Source organism: Nyctibius grandis, chromosome 5 (assembly GCF_013368605.1).
Source record: "Nyctibius grandis isolate bNycGra1 chromosome 5, bNycGra1.pri, whole genome shotgun sequence".
Lineage (NCBI taxonomy): Eukaryota > Metazoa > Chordata > Aves > Nyctibiiformes > Nyctibiidae > Nyctibius > Nyctibius grandis.
The window spans coordinates 90271505-90296825 of NC_090662.1; the positions used below are offsets into that span (position 1 = coordinate 90271505).

At 49.1% G+C, this 25321-nt stretch overlaps 2 protein-coding genes across 2 annotated transcripts; one reads left to right on the top strand and one right to left on the bottom strand.

Moving 5' to 3' along the window:
• Positions 1 to 9497, top strand: LOC137663292 (solute carrier family 25 member 33-like). The gene is made up of 7 exons (XM_068400359.1): positions 1 to 131; positions 5546 to 5722; positions 6177 to 6254; positions 6575 to 6675; positions 7296 to 7362; positions 7562 to 7845; positions 7961 to 9497. Exons 1-7 carry the CDS (start codon positions 91 to 93, stop codon positions 8158 to 8160), a joined length of 948 nt encoding a protein of 315 aa, XP_068256460.1. The 5' UTR covers positions 1 to 90; the 3' UTR covers positions 8161 to 9497.
• On the bottom strand, positions 9472 to 25223 carry CLSTN3 (calsyntenin 3). Its single transcript, XM_068400358.1, has 18 exons — positions 25110 to 25223; positions 22294 to 22416; positions 21130 to 21325; positions 20436 to 20644; positions 19975 to 20124; positions 19162 to 19347; positions 18424 to 18693; positions 18054 to 18166; positions 17812 to 17974; positions 16684 to 16740; positions 15751 to 15908; positions 15420 to 15568; positions 14728 to 14954; positions 13049 to 13219; positions 12310 to 12455; positions 12043 to 12178; positions 10254 to 10471; positions 9472 to 10169 (listed from the first exon to the last, which is right to left on the bottom strand). Exons 1-18 carry the CDS (start codon positions 25192 to 25194, stop codon positions 9999 to 10001), a joined length of 2928 nt encoding a protein of 975 aa, XP_068256459.1. The 5' UTR covers positions 25195 to 25223; the 3' UTR covers positions 9472 to 9998.
• Between the last annotated feature and the right edge of the window lie 98 nt (positions 25224 to 25321).

Genomic DNA, 25321 nt, shown 5'->3' on the forward strand with positions numbered 1-25321 from the left:
AGCCAGTGCGCGGGGAGGCGGGCGGGCCAGGCGGCGGCCCACGAGGTGGTGGCGGCGCAGGGCGCGGGCGGAGCCGCAGAGCGCCGGGCCATGCCGCAGCACAGCACCCTGCTCCACCTGCTCGCCGGAGGGTGAGTGGCCCCGCGCGGGGCGGCCGGGCCCGCCGGCCTCTGCCTCGGGACACGCGGCCGGGAGCGGTCCGAGGCCGCCGGGAGCGCGGGGCCTGGCTGGTCCCGCGGCCCGTCCTCCTCCCCGGGGTCGGCCCGGGCCCCGCGGAGCTCCGGGCTCGGCCTCCGCTCCCGCCTGCTGCCAGGCCGGGGTCTCCCTCCGTCCGCCGCCCCGGCTCGTCCTCGCCCGCCCGCCCCTGAGGAGCGAGGCCTGCGGCGGGGGCCCGCTCCACCGCTCCCCGCGGGCCGGCCTCGGGGCGCGGCTCCCCCTTGCCTTGGAGGCTGCGGGGCCGCACGCCCAGCAGCAGCTGCCGGAGAGCCGGGGGAGAGGAGAGCCTGCCTTGCCCCACGCCAGGCACTGCCGGTGCCCCGTAATCCTCACCCGCGCTTTCTTTGCTGGGCCAGCTGCAACGTGGCACGGCCGCTTGGCGCCGGGCTGAACGCGTGGCCCTGCAGCTCGGGGAGAAGGGGAGCCTCCCCCTGAGTCACGGGGGCCTTCGCCTGGCGTGTCGTCCCCACGGGGGATGGGGGGGCAAGGGAAGCGGGGTGCTGGACGGTGGGAAGGAGAGGCGCCACGAGGCCCCTTAAGCAGAGCAAACGGTGGAGCATCCTTGTCTTTGGGAGGGCAGCCAGCCCTCCCTCCTCGCATGGCTGACATTCCTGCATGTCTTCTCTGGCTTTAAATAGTGCGGCTGATTCTGGTGAGTCAGGTGTTCGGAGCGTGGAGCCCAGCAGTCCCTCTGAATTTGCAGCGTGCCCTTCTCGCTCAGCGCTTCACCCTTCCTCTCTTTAAGGAACATTTATCATTTAAGTCTCATAAAGAATGAGCTTTAAGTTTATGATGTCCTAAAGCAGAAGGTATTCTGGTCCTCCGGACCTTCATGAGTAACTGCAGAACTCCCTTGCATAGACAGCCACCTAATCCTTTCCAAACTCCACCACCCTGTTGGAGTCTGTATGACAGTGAGGTCCGTGGTAGAGCATGTGCAATAAAGCACATCATTTCATTGCTCTTAGTAAATTCCCAGTTTTCTGCAGCTAATGCAGTTGTGCTATTTCGATCTTTGCTTATATGTACTTGCCCTCTCTGTTCCCAGTGTTATTTTGTATAGGTTATTCTCTTTTATTAATTTATCCTTTGAACTGCATCTTAGCCTTTCTTAATATATTCTTTCATATTTCTCAGCTTTCCTTTTAAGCTTTTCCTCATCCTCATTTTCCACCTTGGTTCCTGAAAAACTGAGAGTTTGCCTAGTGACAGGAGTGTTGCTAGTGGGAGCTTTGTCAGTCTATCCTGTCCTGGCCCATTAAGCAATAATCCTTGAATTACAATTAATTAAAACCCAAGAGATTAATAAAATGAATTAGAGTTTAATAAGAAGTTCAGGTTATTGCTGCAGTATATAGTTAATATTATTGTTTCACCTAACAAAACAGATCTCATTGATGAAGGAACAGTTCACTTTATCTTCTAGTACGAAAACTGGGGACCATCAAATGAGATTTGTGAGAGGTTTGTTCAAAACTACTGCAAGAACATACATAGCTCTTAACACAGCGTGCAGTTAAAGTGTGGGACTCCTGGCCGCAGGATATTAGAGGATAAAAGCTTTTTATGTGTCCAGAAAGCATTTTAATAAGATAATGAAAAAGAATGTCTTGAAGGCTATTAAATGCAATGCAACAATTCTGGCTGAGGAAATCCTTGAGCTGAAAATTGCAGGAAGCTGGGAGAGTGTTCTGGAGATGAGTATTTCTCCTACTCTTCCATAGGTGATCTTTATTCACCTGTGTCCTAGGCAGAATCCTGGTTTAACTGCAGATTTGTCTGACCTAGCATTGCTATTCTTAAATGAAGATCTTCAAGCCATCTCAGTTTTTGGCTCGCCTAATTAAGGGCTAAAATGTGAATTACCAGTAAACCTTGCCACCTCTATGCATGTTCTGGTACCCTTTTCAGATCATTGAAAAAATGTTAACGGTGTTTTTTGTATTTCTCTCAACTAATCCTCTTTTTCCAGTTCTCCTTTTAAAATGTGAAAGCAAGATCTAAAGGCAAGTACCGTTTTCTAAGGTAAAATTACCTGCCTTCTTCAATTAGCTCTTTTTGCCACTGCTTTGCTCTGGGAGTACATGTTGTACTGGTTGTCAGCTGCTCCTCTTCATCAGGTTTTGCAGGAATTGCCTTTGTTCCTGCTTCTAGAGTAATGACTTCAGGGTTTTGGCTTTGTTAAACCAGTCCGTTTAAGCCCAGCATAAGGACCATTGGTGACTGCTCAGTTCCGTGTGTTTTTTCGTTACTTGCCAGTCGTTGCAGCTTTGCTTAGTACTGTGACAATCTTTGTGACCCAGGGGATTTATCAAGAGTAAAGACAGTATCCTGTCTGTTGGTGGAAAAACTGAAAATTTTTGGGTCTAGTCTAGAAGTGATTTTCTTAGGCTCTTGCTGCTGTTTGATTCTTTACAGACAACTGGTTTCAGGGCAGGGAAAGAGTGGGACTGATATTTTTTTTTCTTCTTTTTGAGATTTTGTGGTCTGATTTTAATTCATTTAGCATCTATGCTGTAGACAGAGTGCTAAGGCTCTAAGTGTGTTTTTGTGAGATATCAAGCTCACTTTTTGCAAAACTGACATATGTTACATCTTTGCAGTTGCTTTTTTGAATCCAGCTTTTGTTTGGTAAGTTCTGTTAAAAAAGAAATTACCCCCCGCCAACACTGATTAGTACAAAGTGTCTTTTAAGTCTATAGTGATCTGATTCCGTAATTCTCTTCTGGCATGAATCTCAGGTTATATAACCGTATAACCTTAGCAGCATAAATTTTTACAAATACACTTTTTTTTTAGCCCTGGTAGACATTAGAACTCTTCTAGGCTAGTGCATTTAAATCTGCAGGTATGAAGTCTCCTCAATCAGCTATTTTTAACATCCATGGCCATGGTTTTTTTTGGCCCTGGTGATTTTAAAATGTTTAAATGTTAAAATGACTAGATTTTGTTCAATTTTGCCTTCATTAGTATTGGACTGAAGAATAGTTCATTTCTTTGTGACGAGGGTACATAATTTTCCATTTCTACTGAAACAGAAGAATTTTGGAGACCTATGCCTTTCATAGCTTGTGAGCATACATGGTGATACACACATATATCATCATGTAGTGCGTGATAAGACATCATAGTTGAGATTTCTTCTAGTTTTGAACAACTGGTACACCTCATTTCCCTAGCTTTGTTTAGTCAGGGTTCTTTGCTCCCTGAAAAATCCTCCTTAGTCTCACCGTTGAACCATAATGGCTCATAGGTCCTCCTTCACCTTGGACTTTCTTACTGCTGATTATATGACCACCATGCTAAGGAGTAACAATTTTTTAAACTCTTATTATTGCTTTTAAAATTATTATCTATACGTATCAGTAGCTTGAGGAACTTGAACTCAGGAAACTTTTATATATACTGGAGGCATGGGTTCAAATTCATATCCTGACCATGCTCAGGTAGGGACTTCTTGAATAGATGAGAGATTATGAAAACAAGGTTGTGCCTCCTTATGCACTGTTAGAGAGAAAAATCTTTAGGATACCAAGCAATTGCTTCTCTAAATGTCGTCCTGTTGTAGTGTTTGCTCAGCTTTTAGATAGGAAGTTGAAACTGCTCTTATTCAGACTTGTTAGACATCTGTCACCACTGTACTCAGTCTTCTCCTGAACTGGAAACTACGCTTCTGGTCAAGAAAACAACAGGCCTGTAAATCTGGAGCCTGTATCAGGCAAGTAAGTAGAAATTATGGTAAAGAACGGGACTGTTGTACTCCCGAGTGAATATGGTCTACATGGGAAGAATCAACACGGCTTTTGTAGAAGGAGGCCCTGCTCATGCAACTCCTGGATCACTGCGTAGGCTGTCTTGGTGTCCATGCTTGATGAGCTTGTTCATCCAGAGAACCCGAGCCAGGATGTTTACTGCTTTGCTTTGTGTCGTCTTCTGAGCCTGAGCTAAGTTCTTTGGTCGTGTTCCACCTAATCCCAGACTCCCACCACTCATTGTATCTCCTGAGGGAAATTGCTGCTGATTGGCTGCTCTGCAAGTCATCACCACTGCGTAAGATCTGCAAATGGCTTGACAAAGCAGCATGAGTGTAATGAAGTAGCATAACTAGTTGCTAGTTGCTGGCATCATTAGCTTCATAACATTCTAGCTGCCAGATCTTCAACTCTTGGACTTCATTGAAATAGGCATCCAGGCCTCTTTCCACCCCCCACCCCCCGCAACCTGCAGACAATAATAAATGAAGCCCTAGGAGCAAAGGCTGTGAGAGCAACGTATGTGTGCGCTGAGCTGTATAGACTTTTTCCAAATAATTCTTCAGAACTCTAGCCATTTGCTGTCCTGTACTGTCATACGTAATTCTGTTGATATACTTGGTTCTTCCCTGATAATCTTGTAGTTCTTTGGTTGGCTTTTCTTTCTTTGGAACAGAGTGAGCTTTTTTTAATCCTCCGTCTCTTGTGAAACAAAGCGAGTTTGGCTGTAGCAGATATGAACAACTGCCTGTTCATCAAATCCTCTTGCATGGCTGTTCCATGCAAATTCATCTTAAAACAGTCTTTCAGGTACTGAGCATCCTCTAGAAGAACGGAGTTGTCAGTCAAAGGATCTGAAGGGGCAGAAGCTGAGAATGTATTGGTTCTGACTTCTCCCTGGGTGGCAGAAAGGGAAAAAGGGGATAGGTGTCCTTTCAGCGTTACTGAGGTGTGACTAGACTGATTGATGGTGATGGTTCGTGAGTTCCAAAAATATCTTCTGTGTGCTGAAGGTCGGTGTCCTCTTTCATGAAGCAAGTCAGGCTGGGAGTGGGCCTGGCTGTTGGCAGAAAATACAGATCTTGCTTACAGGGCCTTGCAGATGTGGGGCTGAATGGGTTACGGGTTGAAGAGACAGGCAGGCTGAGGGGTGGGAGAGTTTTGTGCTGCCCCTCTCTGAGCCAATGCTGCTCTGGGGAGGTTGAGGCACGGTGCCTGGTGATCTCAGCAGAAGGCATTGCAGCGAGGTTGGGCAGCAGAAATGTTTGCTCTGGGCAGTTCTGAATGCAAAGATCAGCAGCTTTGAGCTGAGAGACTGCTGAGTCCCTATGGACTTGGGACTGTTTGTCTCAAATACTGAGTGAGGTTTCAGAGTGAGACTGCCAGGAGATGTCCCAAGCTAAGCTGTTATTACGTTAATCAATGTCAGAGCGGGAGGTCATGTGTGACGCAGGCTGGGGGACCTAACCTCCTCTTCTTGGGGGGAGAGGTTGTAGATGAGCAGGGTCAGAATTATTGCCCTGTTCCTGCACAGGGGTCATTCTTACATGTGCTGTTATGCCCTTTTTGTGCCCTAGATGTGGTGGCACAGCTGGAGCCATCCTGACCTGTCCCCTGGAAGTGGTGAAGACACGCCTACAGTCATCCCAACTGACACTGCGGCCTCTGTGCCTCTCAGAGATACAGCTGCCGGGGATGAGCGTGAGGCTGATGAACCCCACCCCACCATCTCCTGGAGTGCTCAAGTTGCTGAGGTGAGTAGGATAGGGCAGCATATGTGTTAGCACCAGGGAGATGAAGGATTGGCCATCAGGTGGAGAGGGAGGGGGAGATGGAAGTAACATTTGAGCTGAGGGTCTGTAAACAGCAAGTGCAGTAGGAAGTTTCATCAGAGCCCAGGTACATCTACTTCTCCCAGCTGATCTGTGCTTCGAACTTGGAGTCTGCAAGGCAGCTTTGGGGACTCTGAGAAATTTCTCAGCTAGTGGTTTGATCTGACCCAGAGTGATGGTGTCAGCAAGAATAGGAAGAAATGACTGAAGGAGAGAGGAGAAGTGGTTGTAGAGAAAATGAGAGTAGGGCAGAAAAAGAATAACACAGGAGGTGAGGAAAGTATGCAAGAAGTACTGAAGAACGAAGAAGGAGGAGGAACAGGAGAGTCCCCAGCTTAGTTATTCTGCTGATTTCTCTGTTCATTTCCTTCTGTAGGGCCATCCTTGAAAAGGAAGGTGTGCGATCCCTGTTCCGAGGTCTGGGTCCAAACCTTGTTGGGGTTGCTCCTTCCCGGTGAGTACTGCTCCCTGAGGATAGCTCATGCTGTACACTTTTTAAAGGACCTCCGTGACAGCTATTGCTCCACGCTCTGAAAGCAGTCTGGGCTTTGTGCTCATCGTGCCACAGGACCCCTTCACACAGACATTTTCTGGACCTTCTGATCATAGTTGTAAGATAAGATGATTGCCGTGGGCCTAGTATACATGGTATCTGATGTCACATTAGACCAGACTCTGCTGGGAGTAAGAAAAGTTGGAGTGAGACCCCACAGCAGTGCTGTCTCTGCTCCTCATAGGTGAGCTGTAACTTATTCTGCATTTCTTTTCAACCAGGGCTATATATTTTGCTGCCTATTCTGGTGTGAAGGAGAGGCTCAATGCTGTCCTTGTACCAGAGTCCAAGAAAGTACATATGCTATCAGCAGCCTGTGCAGGTGAGCCTCTTCTGTCTCAAATCAGAGCCAAGGGGTCCTTCTGTCTGTAAGCATAAACGGGTCTCATTCCTCCCCCATTGCTGCTTCCATCAGTCCTGCTCTTTCTTCTGAAGTTTTCTCCTTCCACGGTAACAAAACGTTTTCTCACTCTTCATTCTTCTTAGGCTGGTCTCTTCAGGTCATGGATCTAGTCTTCACCCCTTCAGCTGGTATCAGGAAAAGAGCTCCATTCAGCTGTGAGAGGGAGAAGGCATTGTGTAATTTAGACCACTCACAGAATCATTTTTCTTGATATATCTCAGTTCTGTAACAAAATCTTCCACTCTTGCAAGTTTAGCCCATTGTCAGACCTGCCTCTTTGTAGCACCAGAGCCTGTAGTAGGGTTATGTTGGAGGCAGAGGTGCTAATTACCACCAGACAAAGGCTGGAATGGGGGAGGAGGAGAATCAAATAGTCTGCCCTAAATGTCTCTTCTCCCCTGGGAGCTCAAGGTCATTCTCAAATTGCAAATGCCTGCAGCTTGCCAAGCAGAATTCAGAGACCTGATAGATCAGCACCTCCTCACAAACTGTCAGTGTGATCCTGGTGCTTATGGCTGTCTTCCTTTTCTGTTCTCCAGGCATTACCTCTTCCACACTCACCAACCCTATCTGGTTAGTGAAAACCAGGATGCAGCTGGAAGCCAGGTAAGGCAGGCTAGCAGTGCAGAGCCACTCCATGTCGAATCGGGATTGGTTTGGGGGTGGGGTTGGGTAGGGGTCTGTGACCTGCCATCAGAACATAGGTCTTCAAGGCGCGCTGGGGAAGAGTCATACAGTTGTGTTCACAGCAGCATTTTAGGTCGGTGGAGCAGTGTGCCATTCTAACCCTCCCTCATCTTCGCAGGGTGAAGGGGGAGATGGCCAGCAATGCTCTCCAATGTGCCATGCATGTGTACCGCACTGAAGGCCTTCGTGGATTTTACCGTGGTATCACTGCCTCCTATGCTGGAGTGTCAGAGACCATCATACACTTTGTCATCTATGAAGCACTGAAACAGCAGCTGAGAAACAGCCATCATTCCCTTTCCGCACCACTCACACTTTCACCAAACAGCCATGACTTCTTCGGACTCATGGGAGCTGCTGCTGTCTCCAAAACATGTGCTTCATGCATTGCATATCCACATGGTGAGTGGGTCCACTCTCCTTGCTTCTGTTCCCCTCGATGGGAGATGTGCCACTGTCATGTGCAGATGCCTGTAGGATCAATCTGCTAATATCACTTCTCTTTTTGTCTCTCCAGAGGTCATTCGGACACGGTTGCGAGAAGAAGGGTCACGATACCGTTCCTTTATACAGACTCTGCAGCTTGTGTTCCATGAAGAGGGACCCTTGGCTTTATACCGAGGGCTCCTGGCTCACTTGATCCGCCAGATTCCAAACACAGCTATCACAATGGCTACCTATGAACTCATCGTACATTTGGCCTCTTCCACCTTGTGAGCACACTGTAGCACCTGACTGAGGCTGCTATAGAGATACGGGGACCTCATGGTCCTGAGACTTGGTCTTTTTCCATGCTCCAAGAGGTGATGCTTTTTGTTGCGTATCAGAACAGGGTCAGGAATAGCATTCTCAGGACATAAGACTATTTTGTGCGAAGTTTTTGTCTCCAATACGCACAATGTAGCCTTTCTTCTTTCTAGAGACTTGAATTATTCCGGTGCTTCAAGATGTCAGGGCACTGGTTTGACAGTGCCTGCTGTAAGCTCCCTGTATGAAACAAGGGCATGAAACTTACTGGCAAGGAAACAAAGGAGAAAGCATAAGAGTATCTTAGCCTCAGCATGTTCACTTCTTTTGGACCCAGTAATAACCATCCGTGGGCAAAGTTGGACATGAAGACAGGCTAGAGCTGAGACATCTGAGAGAACTGCAGCAAGCAGAGATCTTTTGCTGAGACCTTTCATGCCCTCAAAGGGGCTCTTCCACTCTCACCTACTGTGCTACCTTCCTGCCCCTAAGCAGGATTTCTTAACCTTGGCTGCCAGCAAGTGCCCTACTGCAGAGTCTTCTTTTGGGTCCTTAACATGTTGCAGCTGTTGCCCCGAGACATGTCAGGCAGCCGACAGCCTCTTTTCATCTTGCAGGGTCTGAATAATCAGACCAAGTAGATCAAGGGAAGAAGCACAACCTGCTATGAAGCACAACCCTAAAGCTCATGGTACTGGGCTCATAGCCATGCTTGGCCAGTATCTGTTGTGTTTCTATCCCCTCCGTTCCCAACAGAAAGAGGAGACCTCCTTCCCTCAAAAGTGCTGGGGCTGTTCTGCTACAAGCTGGAACCCCTGGTGTGAAAAATACTCTTTTCTGCTGGTAAAGAAAGTGGATCAGATGAAAAGATGGATGAAGCTGAGGATTTGGCCTGTTTTCTATTGATGGTACACTAAGTGTATGGAAAGAGCCTTATTTATTTTTCTGTAATCAAGAGTTCAGTTTGCTGCATGTGTTGCAGTTGCCTGTGACAGGCTGGGATGCCTTCTGTTCCTCTGTGGGTTCCTAACCCCTTGTCTTGGGGAAGGCTACATTGTGTTTACAAAGAGTATTTTGACTGATGAAGGCGGGGTGGGGGGGTGTAGGGTCAGGGGTGATGTGTTTTTCTTGTTCCAACGCGTACACTAAAAAAATGTAACCCTTCACCGAGCGACGGCAGTAATTTAATACACGCTCTGGACAATCTCCAGCCTCACATTGGAGGCTACAGTTTCTTCCCCTGCTTGTAGTGAAAAACTGCAGAAGCCCTGAACATTTTATTTGAAATCCATTTATTTTAAAATCCACTTTGTTTCCTCCGCTTTCTTACCTTCATTCATTTTGTGTAGGAGTATCGACAATTTTACAAAGCGACACAAGCTGCAGTGGTTGGTTTTTTTTTTGCATGAAACGAGAATAAACCTCAAACGACAACATTGAAAAAATATACAATATATATATATAATATCTGGGGAGGGGTTGTGAGAGACCCCACTCTGAGCCCTATGGCTGGCTCCTCCTTCCAAATTTCTGTTCTTTCCATGCCCCCCCTTCCTCATCATAGTTTGAACTGTGCCGCTGTCATGTGCAAATGCCCTAACGTAAGTTTCTAGAGAGCCAGATGGGGGGTCAATAATGTGGGGAATGTCCACAATGAGGATGGCAGAAGATGAAGGAACGTGGGAGGCAGAAATGACAAATGAGGGAGGAGCGCATGTGTACACGGGGGAAGGAGGAAGTTAAAAGTAAGACGCCTCCTCCTTCCAGCCAGATGTTTTGGGGGGATCCATTGGACTAGTGTTTTAAAGCTAGTAGCGGTGAGAGCCATCGCTTTTGCCGATGATGTGTCGGTCATCCACGTCGTTGCCGTCCAGGGAGTCGGGTGTCTCCGAATCGCTGCTGTCATCTTCGTCTTCCATGCCCTCACTCGCTCTGCCCTCGCCGCTTTCTGCTGCCCTCTCCTGGCAGCTCTGGTAGGACTGGGGAGGTGAGACATGGGGTAAGGAGAAGGACCTGTCAACCCAGCTGCCCGCCCAGCCCCAGCCACTGTGGCTGCTCCTCACCTCCATGGGGTTGACTATGATGGTGAGGGCAGAGTCATCCCAGAACATGTCGCGCTCTCTGCCTCCAGTGCTTGTGTGCCCTCCTTCAGCAGCCCCAGGGACCTCTTGTCCCACTCCCCGCCGGTGCAGGGAGTGGATGCGCAGGATGCCAAGGATCACCATGAGTGCCAGGAAGCCCACACACACCACAATGATGACAGTGGCAGCACTGGGGACCACTGGAGAAAGAAAATGAGAATGTGTGGTTAGAGTTTGTCACAGAAACATGCATTTCCAAACTGACCTGCAGGAACTGGGGTTCCTGGGCAAAGCCTGGGTTTTTGGTCTACGTAGGAACATGTCCTGACTTTCCCACTCCCCTGGACACAGGCAGTTCCTGCCTTCAGCTGCTGTATCTTCACTTCAGGCCTGCATGGTTTTCCAGGATGCCTAGGGCCAGGCATCCTTTGATGTCGGCCCAGCCTGCGTAACTGCACATCTTTATCTACAGAAGTCACCAGGATATGTTGCGCAGTAGCCATTTGTATCCCCCTCCTGGGAGGGAGAAATGTGTGCTGGGGAGAGCCTCTAAGGGCACGAGGATGATTTTCAGATGGTGTGATTTCTGTGCAAGCAGTAGAGAAACAAGGAAGCCAAAAGAAGTCTGCTTTGCACATGGAGCAGAGGTGAGGGCTATGATGGTCTTCTAATAGTGACATGGTCAAAGCCTGGCTTCTCCACAGGAGAAAACTTGAAATTCGTCTAAGACCCTTAGCCCAACTCCTACACCTTTGTTCTATGCCTGTAGGCCAAGCCTTGACTCCCCAGATAACCACCCTCCCTGCAAAGTCTGTCCAGGCCCTCTGTGGATTTTTTCTGGGTAGTTCTGTACAGCAAGGACAACTTTTCCGCTGCAATCGGGCAGAGCTGGGTAAGGGAGTGGTTTTTGGTGCTCTCCCAGCATGTACGTAGGCTGTCCCTGCAGTGGCTCAGTGCTGGCTGCAGGACTGGACCAGCTTGGGATCACAGAATCATAGAATGTCCTGAGTTGGAAGGGACCCACAAGGATCATTGAATCCAACTCCTGTCCCAGCTGCTGCAGGAAGCTGCAGCAAAAGCTAGCACCAAAGATGCTTTCCATATTCCCTGCAACAGGGGGCCAAAACCAACACAGGGTCCTCTGTAACAGTCCTAGAACTTTCATAGCCTAGGAAGAGCCAATTAGACTGCAGTTGTGCTTCTGGCACAGGGCTGCCAGCACAAACCAGCAAATCTAATCTCTAGTCTATCTTTCAGGCTTCGCTCTCCTCTGCATGAGAGCAAAAACTCTCCTCTTGTCTGTGTGGTGCTGCCACCTATATTTTTCTGCCTTGCTGATCACCACCTAGTCCCCTCTCTTCTTTTAGAGCAGCAGCAGTCTTGATTCTCTTGTTTCTCTCCTGCTGTTGGAGCTTCTTTCTGAAATTACATTACCCAAGCCTGCATAACACCTTTGCAAGGTGCATAAATGAAACAGTACCAGCTTATGGTTGTTCTTTTTAGACCTTCTCAAGTGGAGATTTCAGACTGCTTCTACATCAAAAAAACAACACACCAAAAGAGGAGGATTGTTGCACCAAGCTCTAAAACACAGTTTGATGCAGACTGCAGTCTATTTGCTAATGAAGAGTGGGACAGGACAGTATAATGAGAACTCCCTAAGATGGGTATAGGGAGCCTGAAAGGAATCCTCTGCTATAGATTCTACTGGGATATCAGAAAATCAGCATCCTGACCTAAAGGAATAAAACCAAAAGACAGTGTTACATACTTGGGTTGTTATGGGTGCTTGCCAAGCTGTGCCCAGATAGCTCTGGGGGTAAATGATGGCCTCGGTGCATGAACTGCTGGGAACTCAGAATATGGTTAGGATGAGCAGCTCGGTTCATGTTGTGGAGGACATTCATCTGCAGAAAGACCAGAGTGAGACAGACTCAGCCCTGTGTTCATGGTACATTCTACATTGTGTGCATTCCCATCCACCATGTCCTCTCCATGCACGCACAAGCACCTCTATGTGCATGTATGGATCTTGTACCTCAACAGTAAACTCATTGCTGGAGTAGCGTCCATTCATCTCGGTGCAGGACAGGTGAAACTTCCTTTCATAAAGAGCAGCGCCGTGGTTGATGTGGTATGAGACCTGGCGTAGTATTTCCTCGTAAACTGCAATGCTCTCCACACCTGAGACAAGAAGAGAGAATTGGTGTGGGGTGAGAAGCACTTTCTTCAAAGTCATCTGGCATCATAACGTTGTAGCAACTAGGAGCTATAGAGGAATCCAAGGCAATGCTGAGTTCATTAATTTTGTGAAGGGAGCAGAGCTGGAGCTGGCTGCAAAGGACCTGATGAAATCCCTGCTTGCATTGCTAAAACATGTACAAGGGAAGGAAGAATCAAAAGCAACAGCCCTGTTATGTTCTGGAGTACAATAGTGTTGTACCAGTCCACAACCTGTGGGATGTGCTGTCCCCTAGTCATGTCACCCAAAATGCTGCTGCCATCTGAACACCACCCCAAGGAGTAAGTCAGGAGGAGTGGTATAAGCCTGGCTGAGAGCTCAGACACCATGCCCTAGCACTGTGTGCTGGAGGAGGAGCCACCTCCCCAAGGAAATGGCCTGGGACTTCCAAAAGCCAGGAGTTCAACAAATGGTTACATCTCAGAGTCTCGCAAAGTACACCAGCACATCTCTAACATCGGGTTAAGTGCTTCTCCCAGCAATGCCTGAGAGGTAATGAGAGGCATATTTAGCTGTGGCCAAGGAGAGGACGTACCTGTGATGGTCAGGTAGGCGGAGGTGTTAACAAGCTCCAGGCCCCGCTGCTGCAGCAGTGCCCCATCCAGGAGCAGATACTCCCTCTCTGGGTCCAAGTCATCTCCTACCAATGAGATCTCGCAGCCATCCAGGTTGTGCACAATCTCATCTGACATTCGTGTGTCTGTCACTGAGATGCAAACAGAAAGAAGACAGGGCCAGAAAGCCAGCCAGACATCAGTGAAGGCAGGAGTTACTCAGTCTTGTACCCACTTACTTAAAATTGCTCACATCACATGTAATGACTTCTCTTTCTCTGCCTAGCACTGACCTTGAGTAAAATCACTGTCAGTCTAATTACTTGTTGGAGGAGTCCCCCTAGTTCTAATTACATTATTTATGCACATAATAAAATCACTTTATTTTGGAACAACATACTATTATCAGACTGGTTCATGGTAAGGCTGTAAGGACTCTGTTGACAATGACAATGTGCAAATTAGGAACAACTCTATCACACGTTCCCAGACCCTGAGTGCTTTTTAAAGCTTTCCCCTGTCTCATGACTGCTGGTTACCATGGTTGAGATATCATCTTCTTCTTTAAAATGGCAGCCACATTCAATGACTAACTGCTTTCAGCAGGGCTAAGACCAACCTGCCCTAAGTCAAGAAACTCATCATTGTACGAGGAAAGGCAGAGCTGCTAAACAGAAAACTATGAGCAAAAAAATCCCATTACCAGAAGAGATAGAAAAGAAGTGAAAGGACATGAGGAGCTGTCCTGTTTTCATAGGGATTTGGTTTCAGTTTGTGGCCAGCCATGGTGATCAAGGCCCTTAGCAGTTAAATCCAGGGCAGCTGACCCAGGCTGGCCCACAGGTGTATTCCGTATCATTGACATCAAGCTCACTATAAAAGGGAGGGCTTGCTGGGGAGGGGTGGGACTGTTTTTGCTCTCCTTGCCTTTTTCTCCTTCCCAATGATTGGTATTCTTGGCACAACCTGATGCAACTCTGTAACTAAGTATACTTTTGTGTGTTTTGTGTTACTGTTGATATTAGTTTCTTAATTTTATTAAATCTGTTCAATTTTAACCCATGAGTCTCCCTCTTTTTCCCAATTTCCTTCCTCAGTTGGGGAAGGGACCTTGGCTGAGAGAAAAACTGTTATTGTTTAGCCCTGGGTGCGGGCTAAATAAAGACAGAGTGTAGAGAAGTAATCTGAGGATGATGGAGAGAAATTGAGGGATGAGGTATTATAGGGTGTGAGGAAACTGACTGGGGAATTCACAGGAATAACTGATTCAGGAAGAGAGGGGAGGGGGTGAGAAATGAGGAAAGCAGGAGGAGACCAAGTAAGTGCAGGAGTGGAGAGGGTAACAGGCAGAACATCCATCCAGTGCTGGATTCAATAAAGAGAAATGTATGTAAAATGTAAAAGGGATTAGGAATGAGCAGCCTGGGAAAGAAGGAGAGAGTGAGGCAAAGGAATTGAGTGGATAGAAAAAGTACAGGGAGGAGCAGAAAGGGATAAGAACTGATTAGCCTACATATTGACAGACAGTGTGCTTTGCTTCTGTATTTGTAAACTCTCTCCTATTTTGGGTGTAATGAGGGGCTCTACTTCCTCTGCAGGACAGCAACACTTGCAGGTCTTTCCAGTTTGTCTCTTATACCTCGCTCTGTGCCCCACTCACCAGTACCATGCCAATTCTCATCCTTCTTGGCTTCCACCTGGTGAGAAATAGAGCAGGTGATCTGGAGGTTGGGGAAGAGGGGGACCCCATCAGGAGCCTCGAAGTCTGATGCAGGATGAGCAAAGTGGGCATTGCCACTCAACAGGATCTGGGGGGCATCAGGCTGTAGCACCACAACATAACCTTCCACATCAGGAATGGAGACACAGGACTCTTCACTGAAACACCTGGAGAGAAGTAGAAAGCATCAGTTGGCCCAAGCTTCTACCAACACTGTAAAAGAAAACCTGCTGCCCATTACCGCTAGTGAAGGGAATATCCTTTTTCTAGTAGTCTTCTAAAGCTTTCCTATAGCTTGCTGTGCAAGACAGAGAGGTGTGGTAAGAATGACATCGCTGGGTTTCCGGTGACTTGGTCACATCCACATACCACAGAGAAAATTAAAACCAGCTCCCATGCCTGGAACACCAAGAGCGAAGGGAGAAGTTCTGCTACCTGCGTAAACCCCAGGAACCAGTATTACAGTATCCATTTGGGTACTGGATACTTTAATATTTCTTTTCAGGAAGACTCTTACCCATTTTGACACCATCAATTAGAATTAAAATACAAGGTGAGGGAGTGTAATTTTAGTCTAAAGAGAGGTAATCCTTTTGCTGAACTTAGTGAGAGGTGCTGCTTTGTCCACTCACTTGACAGTAGTCATGAGCCTGAGTGGACGGACTCCAGGGGTAGCAAAGCGCAGTGAATTCATGTAAGCCACGTGTTGGATTGCATGGTTGAAGGTTTCCACATCGTCACCCTCCAAGGTGAGCAGAGACTGAGAGGGGTTCACATGAACCTACAGGTGGAAGAGAAGAAAGTATTCAGGGTTCCTTGGCAAATGCCAAAAGTTGAGGCTAAGAGAGACACAAAGGAGAAGGGTGGAAAGTTGTCTGAGGTGGGGGAGCAGGCAAAGTCCTGGGAAGCAAGGCTGGGGAGGAGAGTGGAGAAGACCCATGCAAGCTGGGCAGATGGGCATACCTTCATCCCTTTGCCCAGACTGTCGAAGTCACTGTAATCAAGCCCCTCACGGCAGGCATACAGGCATTCAATAACCTCCCGGCTCTCCAAGCTACCAGGGCGCACAGTGAAGCCAGCCAAGTAACCATGGAAGTAGTGGTGGATCGACAGAGGATCTCCTGAGGGAAACATGGGAGGTGGAGGGTGTGAGAGACATGGCGCGGAAGACAGCAAAGACAACAAAAGCAACAGTGTGAGGGACGTACAGATGTTAAGGGAGGTAGAGAGAGACAGAGGGGTGCATGAGGCATGGAAAAGCAAAGACAACAAAAGGAACAGTGTGAGGGACATACAGATGTTAAAAGATGTAGAGTTAGACAGAGGGGTGCATGGGATGTGGAAAAGCAAAGACAACAAAAAGATGGGGGATGCTGAAGTAAGGAGATGACAATTTTTTGAATTCCAGATGGGGGAAGGCGAGAAAAACAGACCAACAGAAAGACCAGGGCAGTGAACAGTGGGTAGCGTAGAGAAGTTTCTGCCAAACTGCTGAATGCCAGATGGTAACAATTTCTTGTCCCTTTCTCACTCTGCTTCCTGTGAGGGCTTTTAAAAGAAACTATACCTTCCATAGTTAGGGATGAGGTGACATCTCCTGATGTCTCTAATGGCTATTATGTTCTTCAGAGACCAACTTTAATGATCAGGCATGAGGACTCTTTCTCCACATGAAAAGCATACTCCATCTCTCAAAGCAGGCTGTAGTCCTCCTATCAGCCTTTTCATGCTCCACAGATATCAAGGACAAATCTGACAAATAAGGGGTTTCCTCCCAAGATGGTGGGAGGCGGCAGCACAGGATTGGGGGGGCTGTATGAGGAAGGCACCATGCAAGAAGTGATAGTCATGCACGGTGAAGAGGGGAAGAGAACCATCTTCTTTCTTTTTCCATACCTTGTACAGTATCAGTGGAGTTCTCATTTCCTTTGATTTTCTCTTCATTTTTCTCCTCTGCAAAAGGAGAACATTCAGACAAGCAATAAGGCCTTGGAAGTTACAGGGTCAGGCAAGTGTCTACAGAAGTACCTATATCGGCCAGTCCAAAAGAACAGCTCTGGAGTCATGTGCCAAGCAGTGCATCCTTCAACCCTAGAGACAGCACACCACAGATGAAAGAGGGCAGAGTCCCTCTCATGAAGGCAATGTAGGATGAGTAACTGATACAAAGGAGAAAGTAGAGGGTTTTTTTTCCCCTCCTTTCCCAATGATATCTATTCTAGGAATTAATTGATTCCCATTTATGGAACATGGTCCTAGCCATGTTTGCAACAAGCCATGTTCTCAACATCCCTTTGAAACTCGGATGGTCCCAGGAGGGTGTCCCAAAGTGATCCAATTTGTTGGTTACAAAAGGCCAACCGAGAGACAAGAGCTGTGGGAAGATACCTGACCTGGGAGAAGCAGTAATACGGTAAAGATTTGATCTTGCCAGAAATTTCTGCTAGAGTAAAGGCAAGCAGCAGGCAAATTCCTTTAGTTCTGTCCTGCTTCAGTCTTGCAGGAGAACTGAAAGACCTGGGAAAGGCAGCCTTACATCTCCACAGAACAGGTTTTAACCTGGTAGTAGCTTAACTATGTTCCTAACCTGATCTTTGTCCTCCAACCCAATTCCTCTACAGGATGATTTGTGACTTCTTCATATAGACCCTCAAGACACAGAAATCCCCATCAATACAACCAGCAGCACAAATAGTACTGCCTGCTCTTTGATAGAAAGGCCAACGCCTGAATGTGGTACAGAGTTTCAACTCTCCTCTGTCTGAAAGCTGGTTATCCATCGCATATTCTACTGCTGTTGTCCGTGAAGCTGCCAATGACACTTGTCCCTGAGCTATTATTACCGTGGCCTGCTGGCTTGGTCTGGAAGGAAGGATCCACACTGGCTTTGGTGCCAAGGAGACAAGATGTCTGCAACATGGTTTGCATCATTTAGCACTGGGTGGTATGTCTTTCACCTCTTCTGGCTCTCCCTCCACTCGTTTCTCATATGGGAAGAGCATGGTTCAGGGAGTGGGCACTCACCGGTCCAGCAGGCTCCAATCATGAGCGAGGGTTCCTGCCGTGGGGGGTGAATGAGGCCATTGTCGTGGATGAGGGCAGGGTCATAAGAGACGCCATCCACGTAGAGTGTGACAGTGGGGAACTCCAAGTTGAGGGCATAATGATGCCATTCATCATCGCAGACCTACGGCAGACAGCAGAGGAAGGGATCAGCAAAGGGCAGAAGTAGAAGGGACACGGGGAAAAGGCAAACGCTTTCTCACCTGCTCGAGCTTCCAGAGGAACTTCACAGGCCTTGCACTTTCCAGCAATGGCCAGTAGAGGAAAGCAATCCGGCAGCCGTGCACAGCCAGAGAGTAATGCGAGTAGCCATCCTCTGCCGGGGACAAGCACAGGGAGTTACGTGTCACACCTCGGAGCAGCCTCACAGGCCAGAGCCCAGAAGCACACGCTAGCCTGCACGACTGGCACTCAGCACTGACTGCTCACAGAAAATGTCACGCCTGAAGAAGCTATGTTCCTAAGGAGGGGCCCTTGCCCAGGTCCCGCTCTGGTCCATTTGCAGGGACAATCCCGTATAGCAAGTTAGAGGCAGTGGGCAGAAGTGTCACCACCCCAAGAAAAGTGTCTCACCGCTCTGCACTGTACTGCAGATCACCGTCTCCTCTTCCCGCCTGCCTTTACTGGGCACTACGGCATGCTTCATCCACACGGACAGGGTGAAGTGGTCACTCAGCCCCTCACGGGCATTCGGCCCATTCACCACAGGCACCTGGGCAGCCTGGCTGCCATTGAACCAGTAGATGAGGCTGCTGTCCTGGCTGTAGTGCACCGAGAGCCGTGCCGTCCAGTTCGCCATGGGGCCAGGCACCGGCAGCAGGTCAATCTCTCCTGAGGCAGCACCTACCAAGAGGGGAAGGAGTCAGGAATGTCAGCATGGGAGACAGAGGAGCCTGGGAACTGGGGCACAGACGAAAAGGGTGCTAGAGGGCTCGTTGTAACATCCCAGAGTGCAGGGAGAGGAGGACTTGCCTATAGGCCTTCTCCTATCTGGAGGATGGTGACTTTTCCATCCGTGCTGAAGGAAGTCCCACAGACTCTGCGTAATGGGGGAATGCAGAGAAACCTCTGGCTTCCCAGCAAGGAAAGCACGGGGAGCCCCTTGTAAATACAGGCAGGGTACCCACTGCCTCTCAACACAGCATGCAAGCTAGGTGTCCTCCCAGCCCCACTGACCACAGCAGATGTGAGGAATGTGTCCCCCAGCATCTCTGCTGTGTGAGGCACAGAGCTACCAGTGTGAACCCCTCCAGAGGAAGGGGCAAGGCGCTGTGCCACAGCGGTCCTTGGCCGAGGAAAGAATCAATTCACCACAGAGTTTGCGTAGTGACTTCTCAGAGTAGTTATCCCGGTCACAGCCCTTGGCCACATGGTTTGTCTGCAGCTCCACTGTGGCCTGGATGTTCCACAGGGGTTCATCACAGGTCTCCAGGTGAATGCTGGGGAAGAGCGCGAGGCTGCCTGCACCTGGGGTGTACTCAATCCTCTTGTTCCAGCCTAATAAAGAAGAGTGAAAAAGAGGGGTTAGGTTCTGCCAAGGACTCAAGGCCAGAACATTTGGCACCCACACAAGTGGCATTTATGGACTAGCCCAGAAACACTTTCCACATTGAAAAGACAACTTTATGCAGCTGGCATCAGTGCAAGGGAAGATTTCCTAGAAGCACAGAGTCCAAATTCTCATCTTCTACAGCTAGCACCAATGTAGCATCACTCCTTGGATCATCAGCCTCTTATCAGGCAGAGCTGTGTTGATTTCCCCTTAATTCTATTGACTAAAGTGAACCTGTAGGCATGCGGCACCTCTAGAAAAGCCAAAGATCCTCAAGATGAGCAGCCCCCAAACCAATCTACATTGAATACAGTCTATGAGCCTTACCAAATACACAGCAGTTCACAGTAATCCAAGGAATGATTCTCCAATGTTAGAATTGCCTTTCAGTGGCTTTGCAACAGACTTAGATGTCCACTGCATCCGCTTAGACGAGACTAATGGGTTGGTGCCAGAACTGAGACATATATATGTGCATACAAATGTATATGTGTATGTACAAACATTTCCAAGGAGTAGGACTGAAGAGTAGTTCAGCAAAAGCAAAGGGAAGACGTAACTGTGTTTCATACCCTGCCAGCTGGGCTTGCAGGTGGGTTTCACCTGGATTTCCACTTCAGCATCATCAGAAGCCCGCTTCTTTCCACAGTCATAGGCTGTCACTGTGAACTTGTAGAGACGATCTCCACTGTACTGCAGCTTCTCCGTGTTCTCGATGTTCCCTAGTTAGCAAAACAAAGAGATCAAGGGAAAGGAAAGAGAGTCTCCTCAGAGATGTTCCTTCTAGAAACCACTCTAATTTTTGATCAACTACAAAAACAACCAAAAAAAGGGTTGAGGTCCACCCCCAGTGCCACTCTGTAAGAAGCTATAGCATCCCACAAAATGGCTGCTGCACCTCTGCACCAGGAGAGGTGGATCAGCAGTGCTAGAAAATTCACGTAGCACAGCTCTGCCAGCAAATGGGACTGGCAGAGAGGGAGCAAAGCAGGAAAGAGGGAGTGACATGCTCATGGTAGGTGTGGATTCTTACCATCATTGTCAATCAGAAAGGGAATATTGGGGGTCAGGATCTCATAGTAGCAGATCTGGCTGTACTGTGGTGAGCAGTCTCCATCAATGGCCTCCACACGCAAGATGCGGTCATACAGCTTTCCCTCAGTCACTGCCACACGATACAACTTTTCCACAAAGACAGGAGCAAACTCATTCACATCGTTTACTCGAACGTGCACTGTGGCCCTGGTGCAGAGAGACATCAATAACAACGGATTGGCTGGTTAGGAGCCATATACCACCTAAATTTCCATGTAAGTCACTCCGCTAAAGCGCACCAGTCTGATTTCCAGCCATCAAAAGCGAGGACAAGGAAAGAGACCTTGGTTTCAATGCAGTGAGGTTGGCACACAGGAGCTTGGACAATGAGTTCCTACCCCAGAGAAAGGGCAAAAGGAATGATAATGTAATCTGGACCTCCTGCCTGTATGCAGCAACATAAAACACCACCCTTAGACACAACTGTCAAGCACCTCTCATTTCTAGTGCATTCACTTATGTGACTCAGTCAGTGAACATTTCTCTTTGGGTCTTATTAGCATGCTGAGTTATAGTATCAAGGCTGGAGGAAAATACTTCTGGCTAAAGGAAGCGTTCCCACAGCAATTTCCATTTGTGTTTCTGTGACAGATCGCATTTTGTAACACGCGGCAACAACTGCATGGACTTACTTGTGTGATTTCTTGGTGTTTGCTCCATCGGGTCCCTCTCCACAGTCATAAGCCTGGATGGTGAACGTGTGCTCCTTATGTGCTTCACAATCCACTGGTTCCTTGGCCCGTATCAGCCCCTCACCCGTAGCTTTGTCCAGGATCACAGCTTCAAAAGGTACCCCTGCCCCATGGATCCTGAAGCCACAGATTTCACCTGGTACCCACAAAGGCAGAGAGGAAGGGGAGAAAGAAAAGGACTGAGGAGAGCGCAGTATGCCCCCTTGCTTCCCTCTCCCGTTAATTTCTTCCCTTCTAACTTACGCTCTCCTTTCTCCCTCATTATCACCTCTCATTTCGAGCAATTTTTGGTGCCCTAGGGAGTTCCTCCTGCCGTCTCTTACAGCCATTAATGGTGTAGATTGCCCTCTACTGGAGACTACTCCCACGGCAAGGAGGCTTGACCAGCATCGAGAAAGATTAGAGGTTACAAGGCTCAAGCTAGATTTATTAGTGCTGCACAGCCACAGTACTGAAGGAGCACTTTATTTCTCCTCTGCATCCCACACGGAGGCAAAACAGGCCATAGATTGCAGATAAGACAGCCAAAGCATGAAGATTCACGATGTCTCATCCACCCCCACACAAGATGTGCACAGTACAGCAGGGAACAGCAGATAGGGTCACCTAAATGCTAAAGTTCAGCTCACAGGGACTACTTTTCCCCTTCCAAAGCTGAGGGAGGATGCGTGAGGAAGCTCCAGGCACGGCCTAAGCAAGCACCAGGAATACAGCCCTCATACATCTCCGTCTGTAGTTTCAGGGATTTGTGCTTTCTCTGAGGGGCTGTAGCACCGCCACTGAAGTGTGCCCTACCAGCTTCCTCCAGTGCTCACAGACACAGAGCTGTGCATGTCATCTTTGGAAATAGCAGAACTGCGTCAAAAAGTAGCTGGCTCCACCCTCAATTTCTCTCCCTAAGGGAAACGGCTCACAGCATTCTAAATCAAGCTGTGCCCAAACTGCCTCCAGACTTCACTAGGGACCTCCTCCGGAACAAGGTTTGGAGGTGATCGTTTCCTGGAGAGAGCTAGAATCCAGCACAGGGATGAATGTCACCCTGTCTCTGCCTCTTTGGAGGTCTCTCCCTGCCTCCCACCCTTCCCAAAGCTGTTACCCACCTACCTGCATAGCGCAGTGGAGCATCTTTGTCCAGTGCAAATAGCGGTGGGTTGAGCAGGACTGTGTTGTCATTCTCCATGACGATGCCCTGATACTCAGCTTCAATCCAGGGTTTGTGCTTGTTTGCTGAGGTGGATTTGGGGTAGGGGATGGAGCACAGGAATGTATTAGCCGCCAATGACAGATTCAGTAGGAAAAGAGCAGAGTATCATCCAGTGGCAGGTAACAACCATCCCTCCCCACCTTCTTCTCTGGAAATAAAGAAGTCTAAAATAGGCAGGGAGGAAGAAGTTCTCTTTCTTTAGTCCTACTCTACGTGGCTCTTTGGGAGACCTCATCAGAAACCATGTGTTCCTTCTGGCCTCCTCATTACTATTTTATTAGAAACATGTGGAGAGGCATCTGGGTGCCCAGGAAAGCTGGAGCAGTTAGAAAAAAATGAAATCAAGAGGCAGAAGTAGCCTGATCCTGGAGACAGATTCCAAATGCTAAAACCTTTAGCTCACTGAAGCCATAATTAAAGGATCCAGGATACATCTTCCCTTGGGGTGTCCCCAGGGGACAAGTTTTGCATGCAGTCATTACCACTCACGCCTTGCATCCTCTGGACTAAGGCCCAGGATCTACACACATGTACCCAGGTACACTTTCAGTCAGTCATCCTACGTGTATAACAACCTACTCTGAGAGTCCCTTGCTCCTTCTTTCCCCACTCCATGGTGAGCACCATATTCCCTTGGCCCCTCCTGGCTAATCCCGTTGGCTGGAGACCAGCCAGGCTTGGCATGGAGGCAGCAGCCAGCAGGAGGCTCTGAAAAATGTCACAGGCCCAGAAATAGCAAATTAATCTTTATCACACAGGCTCCGGGGCAGGGAAAGGGAGAAATAAAGGGGTGAGGGGGAGGGAAGGGGAGGGGAGAGAGAAGAAAAATCATTAGAAATTAAAAACCCCTCCCCCATGCCCACTCCCTGCCAAATGGGCCTCAGAGATTATATTACATGGCCTAGTTACAACCCCCATTCCCAGATAATCCCCCACTCTCCCACCCTCTGGACACCAAGATTTATTACAACCGAGCAATACTTTGAGCACAGCATGGCTCAGAGCTGGTGGGGAGTAGGATAGAGCCCTTCCCTCAAGGGCACTACTTCCAATATGTGAATTCATCCTCTGCAGCACAGTATCCTCTGAAACCATACCGGCATGGCGTGATGTGTTGACTCAAAAGGGACAGTATCCCTTACAACCAAGCACTGCTGCAAATCGGGGCCAGGGGATGCTGTCGGAGCTGGGTGGTGGGCCAGCAGAGAGGGCGACAGGTCAGAGTGGGGATGCACCAGCAGGGCAGAGTGGGCAGACCCAGCCTGGCACAGCAGCGAAGAGCGTGGGTTGGCATTTCTCCCTCACCATATTGATTTAAGACTATAAAGCATTGTGTAGGAAATACAGAGAAACATCCTCCCTGCTCAGTATGCAGGTGGAATCCTTCCTGCGTGCAAGTGCCCACGTTTCACCCCACTCCTCCATTGCCCCCACCAGATTCCACTCTGTGACGGCTCTAGTCCATGTGCCACACCACCAAGGTGGGAATCCATAGCTACAAATGCCAAATATGCCCTGTTACTGGGGTAACGAGCGGTGGTAGGGAGATAAATCCTTTGCTGCATCCACCTGCAACTTGGGAATCACCAAAATGATTTCTTGGGAAATGAGTTCCTGGAGATTAGAAAATCATTTTGGGAATGTTTTTAGGATACAGACTCCTACCAGCTTCAAGAAAGCTCCTGTAAATCTAAAATAATTTGCCAAAGGTGGGTAGATGTTTCAGACTGTAAATTCACAAAGGAGAGAGAAAATCCAGAGCGTAAGAGGCCTTGCCTCACCACCGGGCCCCTGGGCACCAGAGCAGCACAAATAAATGCCCCTGCCGATGTCAGCATACACAGAGCCCCGTGTTGCACCCGCCCTGTAGCCCACCCTCTTCCAAAGCACAGAAAGCACCCTAAGGTGTCACGTTCCCTGATGACCCCGGAGTCCCTCGCGTGTTTTCAGATTCTCCCACCCTGTCAGATTATCGACGCACCGACTCCCCTCGGGTGAATTTCTCACTCACAGCTGTGTCTACAGCCACAGATCTAGAAACCTACATCCTTCTCCATCATTCTACGTGTTCAAAGAACATCTGCATTCAGAACGTTACAGCTATAGCGTTAGGGGTTTTTTTTTAACATATTTAGCACATAAAATACTGTTTCACATTAGCAACCTCCATAGTTAACACGTAACTGTACAATAATTCCTATTGACAGATTCTAGATGGATGAACTACAATTGGAAGATGGAGATAGGGGATGTGTTTCAGAGAGCAGTGGGGTCTGTAGAGGAGCAACACATTCTCCCTCAGGAAGGGAAGGAAAGCTAAATCCACACAGCGGTAACTGAAACAAAAGCAAGACAAGTGGGTGGGAAAGGGGAAAACGCGAGGGGATGCTAGAAGGGGAGGCAAGAACGGAGAAAAAAGCGGTGGTAGGAGACAGATGGAGACAGATGGAGACAGCAGAGAGAGGGAATGGGATGAGTGCGACCGAAGGGGCAGCGCAAGCCGGAGCCGCCGGGGATCGCGGAGATGCCCCGACAAAAACGTGCCAGACGAAGGCGACGGGCAGCGCGGAGCCGCACCGCGCCCGCGGGGGGCGGATGGATGCGCCGCGGCCAACGTGCCTCTCAGCCCCGCCGCGGGGGGCAGCCGGAGGGTCCCAGCGGAGCGCCCCGCCGCCGCCGCCGCCCGGGACCGTGCCCGCGGCGCTCCGCCGCTCACCTTTGTTGGAGGCGCCGCCGGGCAGCGCGGCGCAGAGGCAGAGGAGAGGGAGGAGGACGGCGGCGCGGGGCCGAGGGTCGCCCATCGCGGCGGCGGGTCCCAGCCCGCCCGGGGCTGCTGGACGGCGGCGGGCGCGGCGCTGCCCACGCCCTCGCTCCCGCGGCGGCGGCGGCGCGCAGGGACGGCGCGGCACCTCCGCGAGCCCCGCTCCG

Excerpts from the sequence above, each read along its gene's own strand:
- LOC137663292 (XM_068400359.1), top strand. The coding sequence starts at position 91 with ATGCCGCAGCACAGCACCCTGCTCCACCTGCTCGCCGGAGG. Across the intron at positions 132-5,545 it reads CTCCACCTGCTCGCCGGAGG|ATGTGGTGGCACAGCTGGAG; the intron begins GTGAGTGGCCCC and ends TTTGTGCCCTAG. Across the intron at positions 6,255-6,574 it reads GTTGGGGTTGCTCCTTCCCG|GGCTATATATTTTGCTGCCT; the intron begins GTGAGTACTGCT and ends CTTTTCAACCAG.
- CLSTN3 (XM_068400358.1), bottom strand. The coding sequence starts at position 25,194 with ATGGGCGACCCTCGGCCCCGCGCCGCCGTCCTCCTCCCTCTCCTCTGC. Across the intron at positions 18,167-18,423 it reads CTGCAGTACAGTGCAGAGCG|AGGATGGCTACTCGCATTAC; the intron begins GTGAGACACTTT and ends TGTCCCCGGCAG. Across the intron at positions 17,975-18,053 it reads TCCTCTGGAAGCTCGAGCAG|GTCTGCGATGATGAATGGCA; the intron begins GTGAGAAAGCGT and ends TGTCTGCCGTAG.